Source organism: Capsicum annuum, chromosome 1, assembly GCF_002878395.1.
Source record: "Capsicum annuum cultivar UCD-10X-F1 chromosome 1, UCD10Xv1.1, whole genome shotgun sequence".
In the NCBI taxonomy this organism is placed as follows: domain Eukaryota; kingdom Viridiplantae; phylum Streptophyta; class Magnoliopsida; order Solanales; family Solanaceae; genus Capsicum; species Capsicum annuum.
This window is the reverse complement of record NC_061111.1, coordinates 49,712,614-49,728,174: the sequence shown is the minus strand read 5'-3', so window position 1 is coordinate 49,728,174 and position 15,561 is coordinate 49,712,614. Positions and strand designations below refer to the sequence as shown.

The window sequence follows — 15,561 nt, the reverse complement described above, 5'->3', positions numbered from 1 at the left end:
AGCGACGATGATGACGGTGCAAGGCACCACCTTGTTCTTGCCTCACTATTCATGTGGAGTAAGTGCTTCTTATTATAAACACTTTAAAGTTCCCTTCTCCCACCAATGTGGGAGAATTAGTGAACTTTCTCTTAAAAGAGTACACTTTCCATTTTAGTGTCTCTCTTTCTCTTCACTATTTTCTCTCCATTTTCCATTCACACTTTTCATACATATTGAACCCAATAATCCCCCACATGAATGAGGAATGACTACTTTTTCATAAAATTTTACGGACCAGTACATGATCATTAAGTAAAGACTGATTGCATCTGGATAAGTGGGTTTCCCTTTGAACTTTCCGTAGTGAACATGCATAATATGCACTCGGTCAATCGGTAGATTTGATATCTTTTGAACCGTCGAGCTTTAATATACACCTAGACAACACATGTCACACAACCAGACTTTTACCATTTATGGTTCTCACGGTTTTGTTCTTTTCAACCATGAACACGTCCTATTTTCATGAGAGCTTAGAGAATAGGCCTTTACTAACATTCTCCTTGAAGCGGTTTCCACTTCGCTCTCACATAGGTGATTTCTAAACATTCAATCCTATAGATTAAACTATTTGGTTAAATCTGTCAAATTTAGATAATCATTAAAAGAATTCACACCATAAGTCTTATCCTTGTTTACTAAATATTGTCTACATCATGAGAATGAGTTGGGTATTTGACAATGTTGAACCTGTCAAACACAACTTTATTTGATCTCCTTGAACCTAACTCTTGGGATATTCAGTCTGCTAGGTAGAGTTACCGCCATGCTGACTTGTCCTAGGCCTCAAACCCATTCCCTTGGATATTCTCTCAACTCCTTCTCTAGATAGGCCTTTTGTAAGTGGATCCGATACCTTATCCTTTGACTTTACAAAGTCAGCAGTGATAATTCCACTAGAGAGAAGTTTTCTCACGGTGTTATGTCTCCATCTTTTGTGACGAAATTTACCGTTGTACATCATGCTCCCTGCCCTACCTATTGTCGCTTGACTATCACAGTGTATACAAACTGGTTTGGGCCAATGAGGAATATCTTTCAAGAAATTCTGGATCCATTTTGTTTCTTCACCGGCTTTATCCAATGCGATAAATTCAGATTTCATTGTAGAGCGAGCAATACAAGTTTGTTTGGATGATTTCTAAGAGACCGCTCCTCCACCGATAGTAAATACATATCCACTCGTAGATTTTACTTTGTTCGATCCGGTGATCCACTTTGCATCACTATATCCTTCAAGTACCGCAAGATATTTATTATAATGCAAAGCGTAGTCTTGAGTGCATTTAAGATACCCCAAAACTCTTTTCATTGCTATCCAATGAGTTTTATTAGGATTACTCATGTACTGACTCAACTTACTTATAGCGTATGCTATGTCTGGTCGTGTACAGTTTATTATATACATTAAACATTTCAATACTCTTGCGTACTCCAATTGTGAGTCACTTTCACCTTCATTCTTTCGAAGTGCAAAGCTCACATCCAATAGAGTCTTGTCAATACCAAATTTCATATACTTGAATTTGTCAAGTACCTTTTCGATGTAATGAGACTGTGACAATGTCAACCCTTGTGGAGTTCTATGGATTCTTATCCCTAAGATCACATCCGCAACTCCAAGGTCTTTTATATCGAACTTTCTCTCGAGCATTCGTTTCGTTGCATTTATGTCTAAAATGTCTCTACTGATGATTAATATATCATCCACATATAAACACACAATGACTTGGTGATTTGGAGTGTCTTTAATATACACACATTTATCACATTCATTAATTTTGAATTCGTTTGTCAACATGGTTTGATCAAACTTTGCATGCCATTGCTTAGGTGCCTGTTTTAGTCCATAAAGTGACTTAACAAGTTTATACACCTTATTTTCTTTTCCTGAAATCACAAAATTCTCAGGTTGTTCCATGTAAATTTCTTCCTCCAATTCTCTATTAAGGAATGTGGTTTTCACATTCATTTGATAGATTTCAAGACCATATACCTCCGCCAAGATAATTAACATTCAAATCGACCTTATCCTTGTTACCGGCGAGTCTGTATCAAAGTAATCAAGGCCTTTTTTTTGTTTGAAGCCTTTTACTACAAGTCTTGCCTTGTATTTGTCAATAGTACCATCCGCTTTTATTTTTCTTTTGAAGATTCATTTAGATCCTAAAGGTTTGTTTTCTGGAGGAAGATCAACCAACTCCCACGTATGGTTGCTTAAGATTGAATCAATTTCACTATCGACTGCTTCTTTCCAAAAGGATGAGTCCGAATACACTATCGCTTTCTTAAATATTTGAGACTCATTTTCTAAGAGAAATATTACAAAATTCAATCCAAATAAAGTTGACGTTCTTTGACGTGTACTACATCTTGGATTCTCATCATTATGTACATTCTCACTTGGTTCATCTCGAGGTTGTTTAGACCCTCTATTAGACCGTTCATGTCTAGTTTTATACGGATAAATATTTTTAAAGAATTCAGTGTTATCTGATTTAATTACCGTATTTTCATTAATATTCGGATGTTTGAATTTATGAACCAAAAACTGACATACTTTACCACTTTTAGCATCTCCTATGGACATGTAGTCCACCGTCTTAGGTCCTATCTTAACCCTTTTAGGCATCGAAACTTGGACCTTTGCTAGACACCCTCACACTTTGAAATATTTCAAGTTGGTTTTCCTTCCTTTTCATTTTTCATATGGAATTGATTATGTCTTACTATAGGGAACTCTATTGAATATTCAGTTGGCTTTAAGGATAGCCTCCCTCCACAAGCTTTGCGGTAAACCTAAACTTATAAGTAAGGCATTCATCATTTTCTTCAAAGTTTAGTTTTTTCTTTCCACAATTCCATTAGATTGAGGTGAATACGGGGCCGTAGTTTGATAGACAATTCCATTCTCCACATTTATTTTGGTGAAGGGAGATTCATATTCTCCGCCCCTATCACTTCTTATAGTTTTGATCTTTTTCTCTAACTGATTTTCAACTTCAGTTTTGTATTGCCTAAACGTTTCTATTGCTCCATCCTTACTATTTAGCAAGTAGACATAACAATATCTAGTGCAATCGTCAATAAAAATTATGAAATAATTTTTTCCATCACATGATGGTGTTGACTTCATATCACAAATGTCAGTGTGGGTTAAGTCTAAGGGATTGGAATTTCTTTCAACGGACTTATACGGATACTTAGCATACTTTGATTCCGCACTAGTTTGACACTTTGATTTATTAAACTCAAAGTTTGGCAAAAGTTCTAAGTTAATCAGTTTTCGTAATATTTTGTAATTAAAATGGCGTAGTCGTTCGTACCACAAATTGGGAGACTCAAGCAGGTAAGAAGAATTTAAACTTTTATTGATTTCAACATTCATTACATTCATTTTGAATAGGCCCTCATTGAGGTAGCCTTTTCCTACATACACTTCTCCTTTACTAAATACAATTTTTTCGAAAATAAATATACATTTAAATTCGTTCTTGTCTAGAAGTAAAATAAAAATCAAGTTCTTTCGTAACTCAGGAACATACAAGACATTGTTAAGTGTCAACACTTTGCCGGAAGTCATCTTCAAGCACACTTTTTTTGTTTCTTCCACTTTTGAAGTAGCAGAGTTTTCCATGTAGATCTTTTCTTCTACTTGAGCCAGAGCGAACGTCGAAAACAACTCCTTGTTAGCATAAACATGGCGGGTGGCACCAGAATCCATCCACCACTCGCGAGGATTTTCCACCAAGTTGCATTCAATAAACATAACACACAAATCATCCATTTCTTTCTTAGACTCAGCTAGATTTGCTTAGTCCTTCTTCTTCTCTTTCTTTAGGGCATGATAATCCGTAAACTTATGGCTAATCTTGCCACAGTTGAAGCACTTTTCCTTAAACTTTTTCTTGGGTTGGTTGCTTTTATTTCCAGCTTTCTTTCATTTTTTAGAGTTATTTTAGTCATCTTCTACAATGCTTGCTCCACTCATTGCAGAATTGCCTCTTGACCTTCTTTCCACAGTCTTATTATCTTCTTTAATGCGTAGTCGTACAATCAGATCATCGACTGACGTCTCCTTACGTTTGTGTTTCAAATAATTTTTGAAGTTTTTCTACATAGGTGGTAGCTTCTCTATTATTGCTGCTACTTGAAACGCTTCATTCATAATCAAACCTCCAATAAAGTTCATGTGAATACTAAGAACATTTTTAAATTGTTCAACAATGGTATTTATCAAAATCACACCTTCTGCTAGGAGATCATGGATGATCACTTACAGTTCCTGCACTTGTGAAACAACAGACTTGTTGTCTATCATTTTATACTCCAGGAATCTTGCAATAAAGAACATTTTAGTTCTGACATCCTCCGTCTTGTACTTCTGTTCTAGCGCTCCCCATAACTTTTTTTGCAGTTTTGGTTTCGCTATACACATTGTAAAGGTTATCTTGGAGACCACTCAAGATATAATTCCTGCAAAGGAAATCTGAGTGTTTCCAGGCCTCCACAATCACGAAGGGTTCTTTTTCAGAGGTTCCCTCGGGAACCTCCAGAGCTTCCTCAATCACGAACCTTTGAAAACAGAGAGTTGTGAGGTAGAATAATATTTTCTGCTGCCATCTCTTGAAGTCAATACCCACGAACTTTTCGGGTTTCTCCGCCGGTGCCATAGCTTGTGGAGCATTAGTACGACTCATCGTGGCAATACTAGTTGCCGCCATAGTCGTTCCAGCATCATGCATTTGACTATCAGTTATCTTTTTTCTGTCACCACAAGACAGTACCTTTAGTATATCGAAATACTTATTAAAAAATTACAGCAACTTCAAACACTTCTTGTTTCTTGTTTAACAATGAAGTTTTTATGACTTCCAATCGTCAATCGAGTGATCTTTAACTTGTGATGAAGATTTTATCTCTTCAAATCACTAGTTAAATTCAAAGGGAGTAGAAATCTTAAAGCTTTAATCTCCAAAAATAAGCTATACAGATTTTAAAAGTTTTATTCCTTAAGATTGTTGTTTTCAACGTTTAGGGTACAAGAATCTGTATATATATATGGAACAACAACTTTAACACAAGTTCAAGTCTAAGACAAGAGCATTCATGAAGTTCTTTTAACACTTTGAACACAAGATTGTGAATAATCTATCCAAGAAGTATGTTAAGTTTCAGAAATGAGATGAAACATAATTTATATTATCTGCAAATAACATACACCAAGGCACTTCATCTTGGATGCACCGCATCAATCATCCATCAACAAAGACGAAAGGAATAAGAGTTGATCCTTGGTGCAACCCCATTTCCATAGGAAAGTGCTTCGAGTCTCCTTCTACTATTTTAACCTGCACTTTAGCTTTATCATACATGTCTTTTATTGTCCTAGTGTAAGCCCCTGGTACACCTCTAGGCATCTCTAAAGGACTTTCCTTGGATCTTTGTCATAGGCCTTCTCAAGGTCAGTAAACACCATATGTAAGTCTCGCTTCTTTTTCTGGTATTTCTCTATCAATCTCCTCGTGATATAGATGGCTTTCATGGTTCTCAAAAATGGCTCCTCGCTCCCAAATTTTCATATTATGACTTAACAACTTGATACCCCTATAATTGTTATAATTTTATATGTCACCTTTGTTTTTGTATAACAGAATCATTGTACTCCATCTTTATTCTTCGGGCATCTAAGACATCTTAAAAATGACAATGAACGACCCAGTCAATCACTTCATACCTAACCTACCCAAACTCGTCCAAAACTCCACCAAAATTTCATCAAGTCTAGTAGCTCTTCCCCTGCTCATTTTACTAATAACGCCCCTCACTTCCTCAGACTCAAGACATCTACAATATCTGAAGTCCCTTTGTCTCTCAGAGTTCTCCAGATTCTCCAACACAATAGCTCTATCACCTACTTCATTCAATAGTTTGTGGAAGTAGGCTTGTCAAACCTTTTTTTGATGAGCTTCCCTTCGCCAATACCTTGCCTTCCTCATTTTTGATACAATTCACTTGATTCAGATCTCGAATCTTTCTCCCCTCATCTTCGCAAGCCTATAAAGTTTCTTAATATATCAACTGCAAACCGTAAATATTTTTTTATCGAGAGACTAAATGCAATTGAAAGGCCAAGATATTTCAACTTTTCTTTTTAAAAATTCTCTTAACCCAAGTTACCCAACATCAAGAAAATACACTTTTAAATTCCATATATTCCATCCAAACAAAATCATATACTACTAACTAAAGTCTAATGCTGACATTTTCAATATACGTATATTTTATTTATTAACCACAACCCCCTCCTCATTTTCATACACACATACACAAAAGGGACAGACACAAAAGTTTTAAGTTTGACCCAATTAATTAATGCATAGCATTAAAAAAATCTGGTAAAGTTTCTTTGTCCTTGTGAATTATACAGAAACAATTAAATTTCTCAGATTACTGGCAAAAAATAATTATTGCAATAATAATAATTTAGTAGTAGTATTAATTATCAAATCTGCAAAAAAAGATTTTCTTAATTTTTTCAAGTAGGTGAAAAAGACTAAAGTCCAGCTGTAATCTTCAGTTTATATGTAGATAGAGAGAGAGAGAGAGAGAGAGAGAGAAGTGCCTATCACTGTTTTGAAGTTGCTGTTGTTCTAACTTCCAAGCACTAAAATATTTTGTTTTATTTTTTTTATTTTTTTTTTGTTGGCATTTTGAAAGGGGTGGTATAAAGTGCAAAAGGGTATTTTGGGGTTTAATTTTCTTGATCTGATTCTTGTGGGGGGGTGAAAAATTTTGGATTTTGATTTTTGGGTTTTGACAAGAATCTTTTTGTGTATGAAATTTTCATTTCAGAAATGGACCAAACAATTGAGAGGTCACCAAATGCACATAGGGGTTTTAGAGTTCAAGCTCCACTGGTGAGTCTTAATCTTTTGACTTTTCTCTTTCTTTTTTTGTTGTGTTAATTTGTTTGATTAATGCCTTTTCTTGAAATACCCTGATGAAAATTTATGGTAAATGAACTATTTTGGCATGATTTTTTTGTGTTTGTCTTGTTTCTTGAAATTCCCTGATGACAATTCATTGTAAATGAGCTATCTTTAGAACAATTTTTGGTATTTGTCTTGTTTCTTGAGGTACCCTGATGAAAATGTTTGTTAAAGGAGCTACTTTGACAAGAATTTTTTGTATTTAGCTTGTTTTTGAGGTACCCTGATGAAAATTCATGGTAAAGGAACACTTTTTTGTGTTTAGCTTGTTTCTTGAGGTAGCCTCTCTACTTCTTCGGAGATAGTGGTATGGACTGCGTACACCAGACCCCACTATGTGGGAATACACTTGGTATGTTGTTGTTTCTTGAGGTACCCGGATGAGAATTCATGGTAAAGAAGCCACCTTGACAAGAATTTTTTGTGTTTAGCTAGTTTCTTGAGGTACCCTGATGAAAGTTTTTGTTAAAGGAGCAACATTGACAAGATTTTTTTGGTATTTAGCTTTGTTTCTTGAGGTATCCTGTTGAAAATTGTTGTTAAAGGAGCTAACTTGAATAGAATGTTTGGTATTTAGCTAGTTTCTTGAGGTACCCAAATGAAAATTGTTGTTTAAGGGGCAAGTTTTACAAGAATTTGGTATTTAACTTGTTTTTTGAGGTGCCCTGATGATGATGTTTTTGACTAAAATTTCAATCTTTCAAGGAGTTTTGGTTGTTAGCTTGTATAGATTTTGCGTCTGCCTTAATTTGACCTTTTGGGGATTCAATTGACATGAAAATTGGGAGGTGTTCAGGTGAAATTCTTGCGGAATGTGAAACTTTTCAAGGAGTTCTTTGAATTTTTGCCCTCAATTGGTATCAACATGCTTACGGGGTTTACCGATTTGAAGATTCATCTTTGTGTCCTCTGCAACATTGAAGAGCTATACAAACAAACTAGCCTGGACACCACGGTTATTTTTTTAGAAAAAAATTATTTATGAACAACTATATTAGTAGTTGTAGTATTGCTGGTGCAGTTTCTAGTTCTTCGATTTCTGTTACTATATGTTGATTCCTTGTACCTCAATGATTGGATTGTTTTGTTGTAATTCTGTTTTTACTATCTGCTGCCTTGATTATTGGATTGTTCTGTTGTCATTTCTGTTTTGTTACTATCTGCTGTTTTTGGTTATTAGTTGTTGTTTCTCATACTTCTGTTACTTCTTTCACTGGACTGCTTTGGACTATTTTTTCTTGAGCCGAGGGTCTATTGGAAACAACTTCTCTACCTCTGAGGTAGGGGTAAGGTCTGCGTACACTCTACCCTTCCCAGAATCCACTTTGTGGGATTACACTGGGTGTGTAGTAGTAGTTGTTGTTGTTGTTATGAACTATCTGTTGTGGTTACGTTTCTGATGATCTCTTTGATATATAATGGTTCACTCTTTGCAAGTGTAGTAGCAACTAGAAATAGATGATTGAATGTTGAGTTAACTTGAGTCTTTGAGCTGTTTTTAGATTATAGTTGCCTTTCAGGAATAGAGTATCCCATCATAGGCTCACAGTTAAAAGATTGAATGAGGTCAATTATCTGTGACAAGTAATGAAGTTACAACTACGTTGCATCTTATTCAACTGAACGTATACGTTGTGTTCGAAGAAGATTCTACTATGGTATGAGCTCTTTCTTCCTTTTATCAGAGAAGACTGTGATTGCCAAGGCAGGCTTGAACTCTGGAATTGCGTGTGGTTATCTTGATTCTTGATTCCATTTTTTTGTTAGGAATAACTATGTTGCTTGGACTTTTCAAAAATGCTACCAGGTGTGTGTCGGATCTTCCAAAACCCATGCATTTTTGGAGGATCTAACACAATTGCGGCAACATTTTTGGAGAGTCCGAGCAATGTAGAGGAAAAATGAGGACATTTATGATTGTCTATAAGACTATAACATGGAGATGATGTGCGGTCATCTTTCCATCTCCATTATAATGCGTTGCTCTTCATTTTTGTTAAACATCGAGTCCCTGCATTTCTTGTATATGGTGAACTTGTCGGTGCTGTGCTGTTCCACTTTACTGTGATCAATGCTGGGAAGAGTCCCTCTCTTACTAAAGTTACCGGTTTCAAAAAAAAAAAAAAAAAAAAGAGTCCCTCTCTTACTGGCGTATCAAAAAAGGGAAAAAAATGAGTCCCTTTCTTAGGCTTTTATATCATTTGTCTTTTGCAAGAACCCAGATTCTTATAACAGGGTCTGCCTTGCTATTCTTCACTGAATTTTCATTTGAATTCATCTCTAGATCAAGAGGTGCTCTGAGATTTTACAATTTTTATGCTTCCTTTTGTCATTGCTCGTAAAGTATGAAGAGATGGAGCACTATTACTTGGACTAAGATCGATGTTGAGATAGGTTTTTATCAATGGATAGATATGTACAATGCTGAAAAATAAGATCCTGCATTATGAGGACAGTCTCATACACTTAGAAAGCTAAAATTATGTTACATTGCTATAAAGCGCACCAGAGCAAGTGCCCGTCTTGTGTAGCTAAAAAGTATTTTTCCTTTTCAGCAGTTTTCTTTTGGAGCTTCCCAAAAGTTCTTATGTGTTTCCACGCCCCCTTGAGACCCCAATAAATGGACAAATTCCTTTTCTTAGGAACACAAACAAGAGTCGTCTCTACAAACTCTGACGGCCAATTTTTGAGGACTGTTCACTGACACAAAGAATTTATGGTGAAATGATCATTGAAGTGGATGATATATTTTTTGGTAGGGCTAATATGCGAGCTCCTAGCTAATAAACTTTGCTATTCGGTTCAGACCACATAATTTAGACTTCGGAGCTAAATAGTGAATGAAGTTTTATCTTTATTCAAGTTTTCTGCTAGTTTGTTTGTTAGCTTTATAGGCATTCTCCTTTGTTATACTTGTTAGCTGCTATAATGCACCTGCATTTTCTAATTGGTAAACATTTGCAGGTGGATTCCGTGTCATGCTATTGCAAGGTTGATTCGGGGTTTAAGACAGTTGCAGGGGCAAGAAAATTTGTCCCAGGATCGAAAATTTGCATCCAGCCAGACATTAATCCTCACGCGCACAAGACTAAAAACTCCCGTAGGGAGAGGTCAAGAGTGCAGCCACCTCTTCTGCCTGGTCTACCAGATGATCTTGCAATTGCTTGTCTAATACGTGTTCCTCGTGTTGAACACAACAAGCTCCGTTTAGTCTGCAAAAGGTGGTATCGGCTTCTTGCTGGAAACTTCTTTTACTCTCTCAGGAAGAGTCTTGGAATGGCGGAGGAGTGGGTATACGTGATTAAGAGAGATCGTGATGGAAGGATTTCATGGCATGCATTTGATCCAACCTACCAACTATGGCAGCCACTTCCACCTGTTCCGGGGGAATACAGTGATGCCCTTGGATTTGGTTGTGCTGTTCTCAGTGGTTGCCATCTCTACTTGTTTGGAGGAAAGGATCCGGTCAAGGGGTCTATGCGACGGGTAATCTTTTATAGTGCTCGAACGAATAAATGGCACAGAGCACCAGACATGCTTCGTAAACGTCATTTCTTTGGTTCTTGTGTAATCAACAATTGTCTTTATGTTGCTGGTGGGGAATGTGAAGGAATCCAAAGAACTCTCCGTTCAGCTGAAGTATATGACCCCAATAGGAACCGGTGGACCTTTATTGCTGATATGAGCACAGCTATGGTGCCCTTTATTGGCGTTATTTATGATGGGAAATGGTTTTTAAAAGGGCTGGGATCCCACAGAGAAGTTCTAAGTGAAGCCTATAATCCGGAAACCAATGGATGGAGCCCTGTCAATGACGGGATGGTTGCTGGTTGGCGCAACCCAAGCATCTCGATGAATGGTCGTCTTTATGCTTTGGACTGTCGTGATGGGTGTAAACTTAGAGTATATGATGAAGCCACAGACTCATGGAATAAATTCATCGACAGCAAGCTCCATCTTGGAAGTTCTCGTGCATTAGAGGCTGCAGCTCTGGTTCATCTTAATGGTAAACTCTGTATAATTCGTAACAACATGAGCATTAGTATGGTTGATGTATCCAGCCCTGATAAACAAGTGGAAACTAATCCGCATCTTTGGGAGAACATTGCTGGTAAAGGTCACTTCAGAACTCTATTTACTAATTTATGGTCAAGCATAGCAGGTCGAGGAGGGTTGAAGAGCCATATTGTGCATTGTCAGGTGCTACAAGCCTGAGCATTGGCAATAACGTCTAGTCGTCCTTCCTGATGAGAACTAAGAATTGGTTCAGCCTCTTCAATCTCAATAACGAGATCTTTTCCGTTAAAGCATTTTTGACATCCTCAATCCGGTTTGTGGACCAAATTTGTTGCATCATTCATTTTCACTTCCCAGATGACCTTCTGCAGCCTCTGCAGCTAATATTTGTATCTGTCGTGTGGAAGTGTTTCGATTGTCCATAATGGTCTTGAAGAGACGGGCGTTCACCATCAACAGCTCGTGCATGGATTTATCTGGTATTTTCATACTTTTGCCATTAATTCATCACAAACGTCTGTTCAAAGGCAGTGCTAGCTTGCTTAGATGATTTTGGATGTAAAAAATGGTCTATCCCTTTGCATCACGACGAGATCAGATAGCTATATATTTTGTGTATCCTTTTGACCTGTAGTTTTGCACCGATAGTTTCCCGTCTTAGAATGCCATATGTTGAACATAGGTTGGTCATCGAATTTGAAGGATATATAGCCAGAATCGCAGCGTCTTAATTAGCTTCTTCTCTGCCTTCTTTTCAAGATTTGTACACAATACAATTGGGATAGGAGTGGCATTATGATCTTGCTGCTCCTGCTGTTGAATATGTCGCTTATGATCGGTTGGATGTACTGGCTGTGTCAATGTCCTAAAGCTTGTGCTTTTCGACGAAGGGGTCTGTAGAAACAGGTATTGGTAGATTCATTGATGTGACATTTTCAAGATTTTGCATAACATGCTGAGTTTGTAATCTTGGTTGCAAAGGTTAATGTAAAATCTTGAAAGAGTTACATGTCGCGTTTTTCGCATTAGAATTCGTGGAATTTCCTGTTGTTGTAATGTTAGATGACATTTGGTTTAAATGTAATTGGTGATGTGATGATAAATATTTGTGTTATGATGACGACATGAGCTGAGCTTGAACGGAGAAATATGGTCATTTAAGATTGATATGACTGATCCCAACTTTTTTCGAGATAGTAGTTGTTGTTGATGCTAAGTTATGCACTTATGTTGCTCGGACTCTTTAAAAACATTGGCCAGGTGCGTGTTAGATCCTTTAAAAATAATGCTTTTTTGAAGAGATTGAGCAACATAGATGCTACAATGTTTTGGCATTTGCAGAGTAAATTGATACTAGGTGAGGAATTTTGTCAAAAGACGAGTGAATCATTGTGAGGGGAGCCTTGGAGTAACTGGTAAAGTTGTTGCCACATGACTAGGAAGTCACGGGTTCAAGCCTTGGAAATAGTCTCTGGCAGAAATGCAAGGTGCTGCGTACAATGCACCCTCGTGGTGGGGCCCTTCTCCGAACCCTGCGCATAGCGAAAGCTTTAGTGCACCGGGCTGTTGCCCTGGTTTTATGCTACTTGAGAAGAATGGTGATTTTGGCGATCTGTATCAAGCTAAAACTTCTTGGACCAATTAAAGTTTTCTGATTTGATTATTTTTATTTATTATATTATTAATTTGATATTTGAAGGGTAGCTTTCGAGTAACCGGTAAAGTTGTTGTCATGTGATTGGAAGGCCACAGGTTCAAGCCTTGGAATCTAGAGGTGTGCATTGGTCGGTTTGGTTCGGTTTTATATATTATCGGTTCGATTTATCGATTTTGCTTTTTAAATATGCTAAACCAGTAACAAACCAATAAAATATTTTTTATCGATTTTTAATTCTTATCGGTCCGGTTTTTTGTTTAACTGATAAGAAAATACCCATAACATAGAAATAGTAGTAACTGACATGAAAAAAATGAATTCTAATTGTAATAAAAAATTCTACCTGATGTGTTTTAATTTATAAGAATTTTCAAGTTTGAACTAAATGCTATTAGAAGAATTTAAGAGTTTGTATAATTGAAATAATAAGTTTGTTAATTTATAGAAATTAAAGAGAAATTAATATATATATATATATATGTATTCTTATTGGGTTATCGGTTTATCCAATAACCCAATAAGAAAAAATCGAACTGAACCAATAACCCAATATTTTTCTTTCATAAAATCATTAAAAAATCGTTAATCCAATAACAATAAATCAATAATATTTTTATCAGTTCGGTTTTTGCACCCCCCATTGGAATAAACTTTTTGCAGAAATGCAAGGTGATGTTGCGTATAATAGATTCTTATGGTCGGGGGTCTTCTTCAGATCCTGCGCATAGCGAGAGCTTTAGTGAATCGGACTGTCCTTTTTATTAATTTGATATCTGAGAAATTCTCGACAGCAAACTGGTGCACGGTTCTAAATTCACTTAATATTAGACTTTTGTCGTTCGTAGGTTAGATCTAAACTGGTGACGAGCGTCTAACTCACACAATCACACACTGTATAACACATTTTCAAAATGTATACCTATAGGGACACAAACTTACTTATATAACATTTGACTCCATTTTCAAATTATAAAAATATGGTTTAACAAACATATACTACTAGATATTCACTAGGGAATATAATATTACAATACCAAGAACACAAGGAGCTTCTCCACTTAAATTTTAAACTGGTGACGGGCGTCTAAATGAGAAACATGACAGCATAAATATACTGTATATTTCACTTGAGAATATTAGAAACACAAGAAAGAACACAAACAAAGAATCTATATATCTTAAGTTCCCCTGTTAAGCATTTCTTGAAATTTCTTAAATGATTCCTCTCTTTCAAACCTTAGTTGCTTTCTAAAATTCTTGATAAAATCATCAGCCAACTTATTCACATCCTCCACCAAGAACTTGTGCTTTGTCGACGCGATTCTCTCTCTTTTTCCATCTTCTTTCTGCAACCCCTTCATATTTTTTGATGGATTTTCTTGGTGGTGATGATCCATTTGGAACTTATTTTCGCCTTTTTTTGCGCTTCTATAGAGGTTTAAGAGTTAAGTTTAATGTTGATGGTATTGTTAGATAGTGAAAATTGATGTTTATATAATTGCAAGATTGTGAGTTTAAATTGTTGTTTTCTTGAGTTTAAAGCATGAGTCATTCATGGGAAAAAAGTAAAGGAAAGAAGAAGGAAAGTTAGAAAGATTAGTTAATTTGTTTATGTGTGGAAGCATTCTTATGAGTACTTTGAAGTCAAAAAGGAAAAGGCAAAAAAAACACTTATTTTAGTTATTGCTAAATTTCAATTTTAGTACTTGTGGGGTGTGTTTGGTACGAAGGAAAATGTTTTCCTAGAAAATATTTTCCTCGAAAACAAGTTGATTTCTTACTTGTTTTCTTATGTTTGATTGATGGATGGAAAATATTTTCTAGTATTTGGTTGGCGAATGAAAAAATATTTTTCAAAAAATATATTTTAGTGTTTAGCTAAAGTGTTAAAATACATTTTAGAATCTTTTTTTAAAAAATAAATTAAAACAAATTAAAGCTTTTTTGGGGAAGAGGGTTGGTAGACGGGTGGGTGGGGGTGTCAGAATAGATAGTAGGGGTGGGGTAAGAAAAAATTTTGAATTTTTTTTGTTAAAAATTGTCGGGGGGAGGAGGGGGTTAGTAGGAGCTGGGGGGTAGGGTAGGGGTGGGATGGGGATAGCGGATGGACTAAGAAAATTTTTTGAAATACCTTTTTAAAACAATTGAATTTTAGGGGTGGGGTGGGGGGTAGGGGTAGGGGTGGGATGGGAATAGCGGATGGACTAAGAAAAATTTTTGAAATACTTTTTAAAACAATTGAATTTTGGGGGTGGGGGTAGGGGCAGGGGTAGGAGGTAGGGGTAGGGGTGTGGTGGGGTAGGGGTGGTGTCAGGGTGATAAGGTATTAGGGGCGGGGGACAAGGTAGATGATTTTGAGAATAATATGAATATTTCAACTTTAAAGTGCGGTTGAAAGAGAGTTTCTTTTCAAAGAAAAGTCATTTTTCTTAAATTTAAGGAAAATAAGTTGGTTTGAAAAACATTTTCCAAAACATATAATCCAACCAAACATAAGAAAACTGAAAAATATTTTCTCAAAAATATTTTCCTTCATACCAAACACACCCATGATGTCTGACGAAGCACCCTTAGTCTTCAATTAATTAAAATATATATATTTTTCCGTAAATATTCACAAGTTTATCTTAATTAGTAATCGTTCCATCATTTAGTTGCATGTATTATATGTTAGGCCTGCATCGATAATATTATTTTAAAAATAATTAAATATAACATATCTCTTGCACAAAGGGACTAAATACACATATTTCACCTAATTGAAGGTCAAAATATATTTTCGCAAATATTAAAAGAACTAAAATCAAAACTTGCTAGGAGTCTTATTTTATTAATTATTATTAGCTTTTTTTT

The 15,561-nt window shown here is 36.0% G+C and overlaps 1 protein-coding gene across 5 annotated transcripts; it reads left to right on the top strand.

The window, feature by feature from the left end:
- The first annotated feature begins 6,060 nt into the window (after positions 1 to 6,060).
- LOC107873859 (F-box/kelch-repeat protein At1g55270) lies at positions 6,061 to 12,218 on the top strand. 5 transcript variants are annotated; one of them, XM_016720795.2, is made up of 4 exons: positions 6,313 to 6,440; positions 6,898 to 6,962; positions 7,831 to 7,989; positions 9,999 to 12,218. In XM_016720795.2, exons 2-4 carry the CDS (start codon positions 6,900 to 6,902, stop codon positions 11,247 to 11,249), a joined length of 1,473 nt encoding a protein of 490 aa, XP_016576281.1. In that variant the 5' UTR covers positions 6,313 to 6,440; positions 6,898 to 6,899; the 3' UTR covers positions 11,250 to 12,218. The 5 variants fall into 5 exon arrangements, with proteins under 5 accessions (XP_016576292.1, XP_016576281.1, XP_047252725.1 ...); XM_016720806.2 differs by lacking the exon at positions 7,831 to 7,989 and having other exon boundaries at positions 6,061 to 6,440; XM_047396769.1 differs by lacking the exon at positions 6,313 to 6,440 and having other exon boundaries at positions 6,491 to 6,962.
- Positions 12,219 to 15,561: the final 3,343 nt, after the last annotated feature.

Excerpts from the sequence above, each read along its gene's own strand:
- LOC107873859 (XM_016720795.2), top strand. The coding sequence starts at position 6,900 with ATGGACCAAACAATTGAGAGGTCACCAAATGCACATAGGGGTTTTAGA. Across the intron at positions 6,963-7,830 it reads TTAGAGTTCAAGCTCCACTG|GTGAAATTCTTGCGGAATGT; the intron begins GTGAGTCTTAAT and ends GGAGGTGTTCAG. Across the intron at positions 7,990-9,998 it reads AAACTAGCCTGGACACCACG|GTGGATTCCGTGTCATGCTA; the intron begins GTTATTTTTTTA and ends AAACATTTGCAG.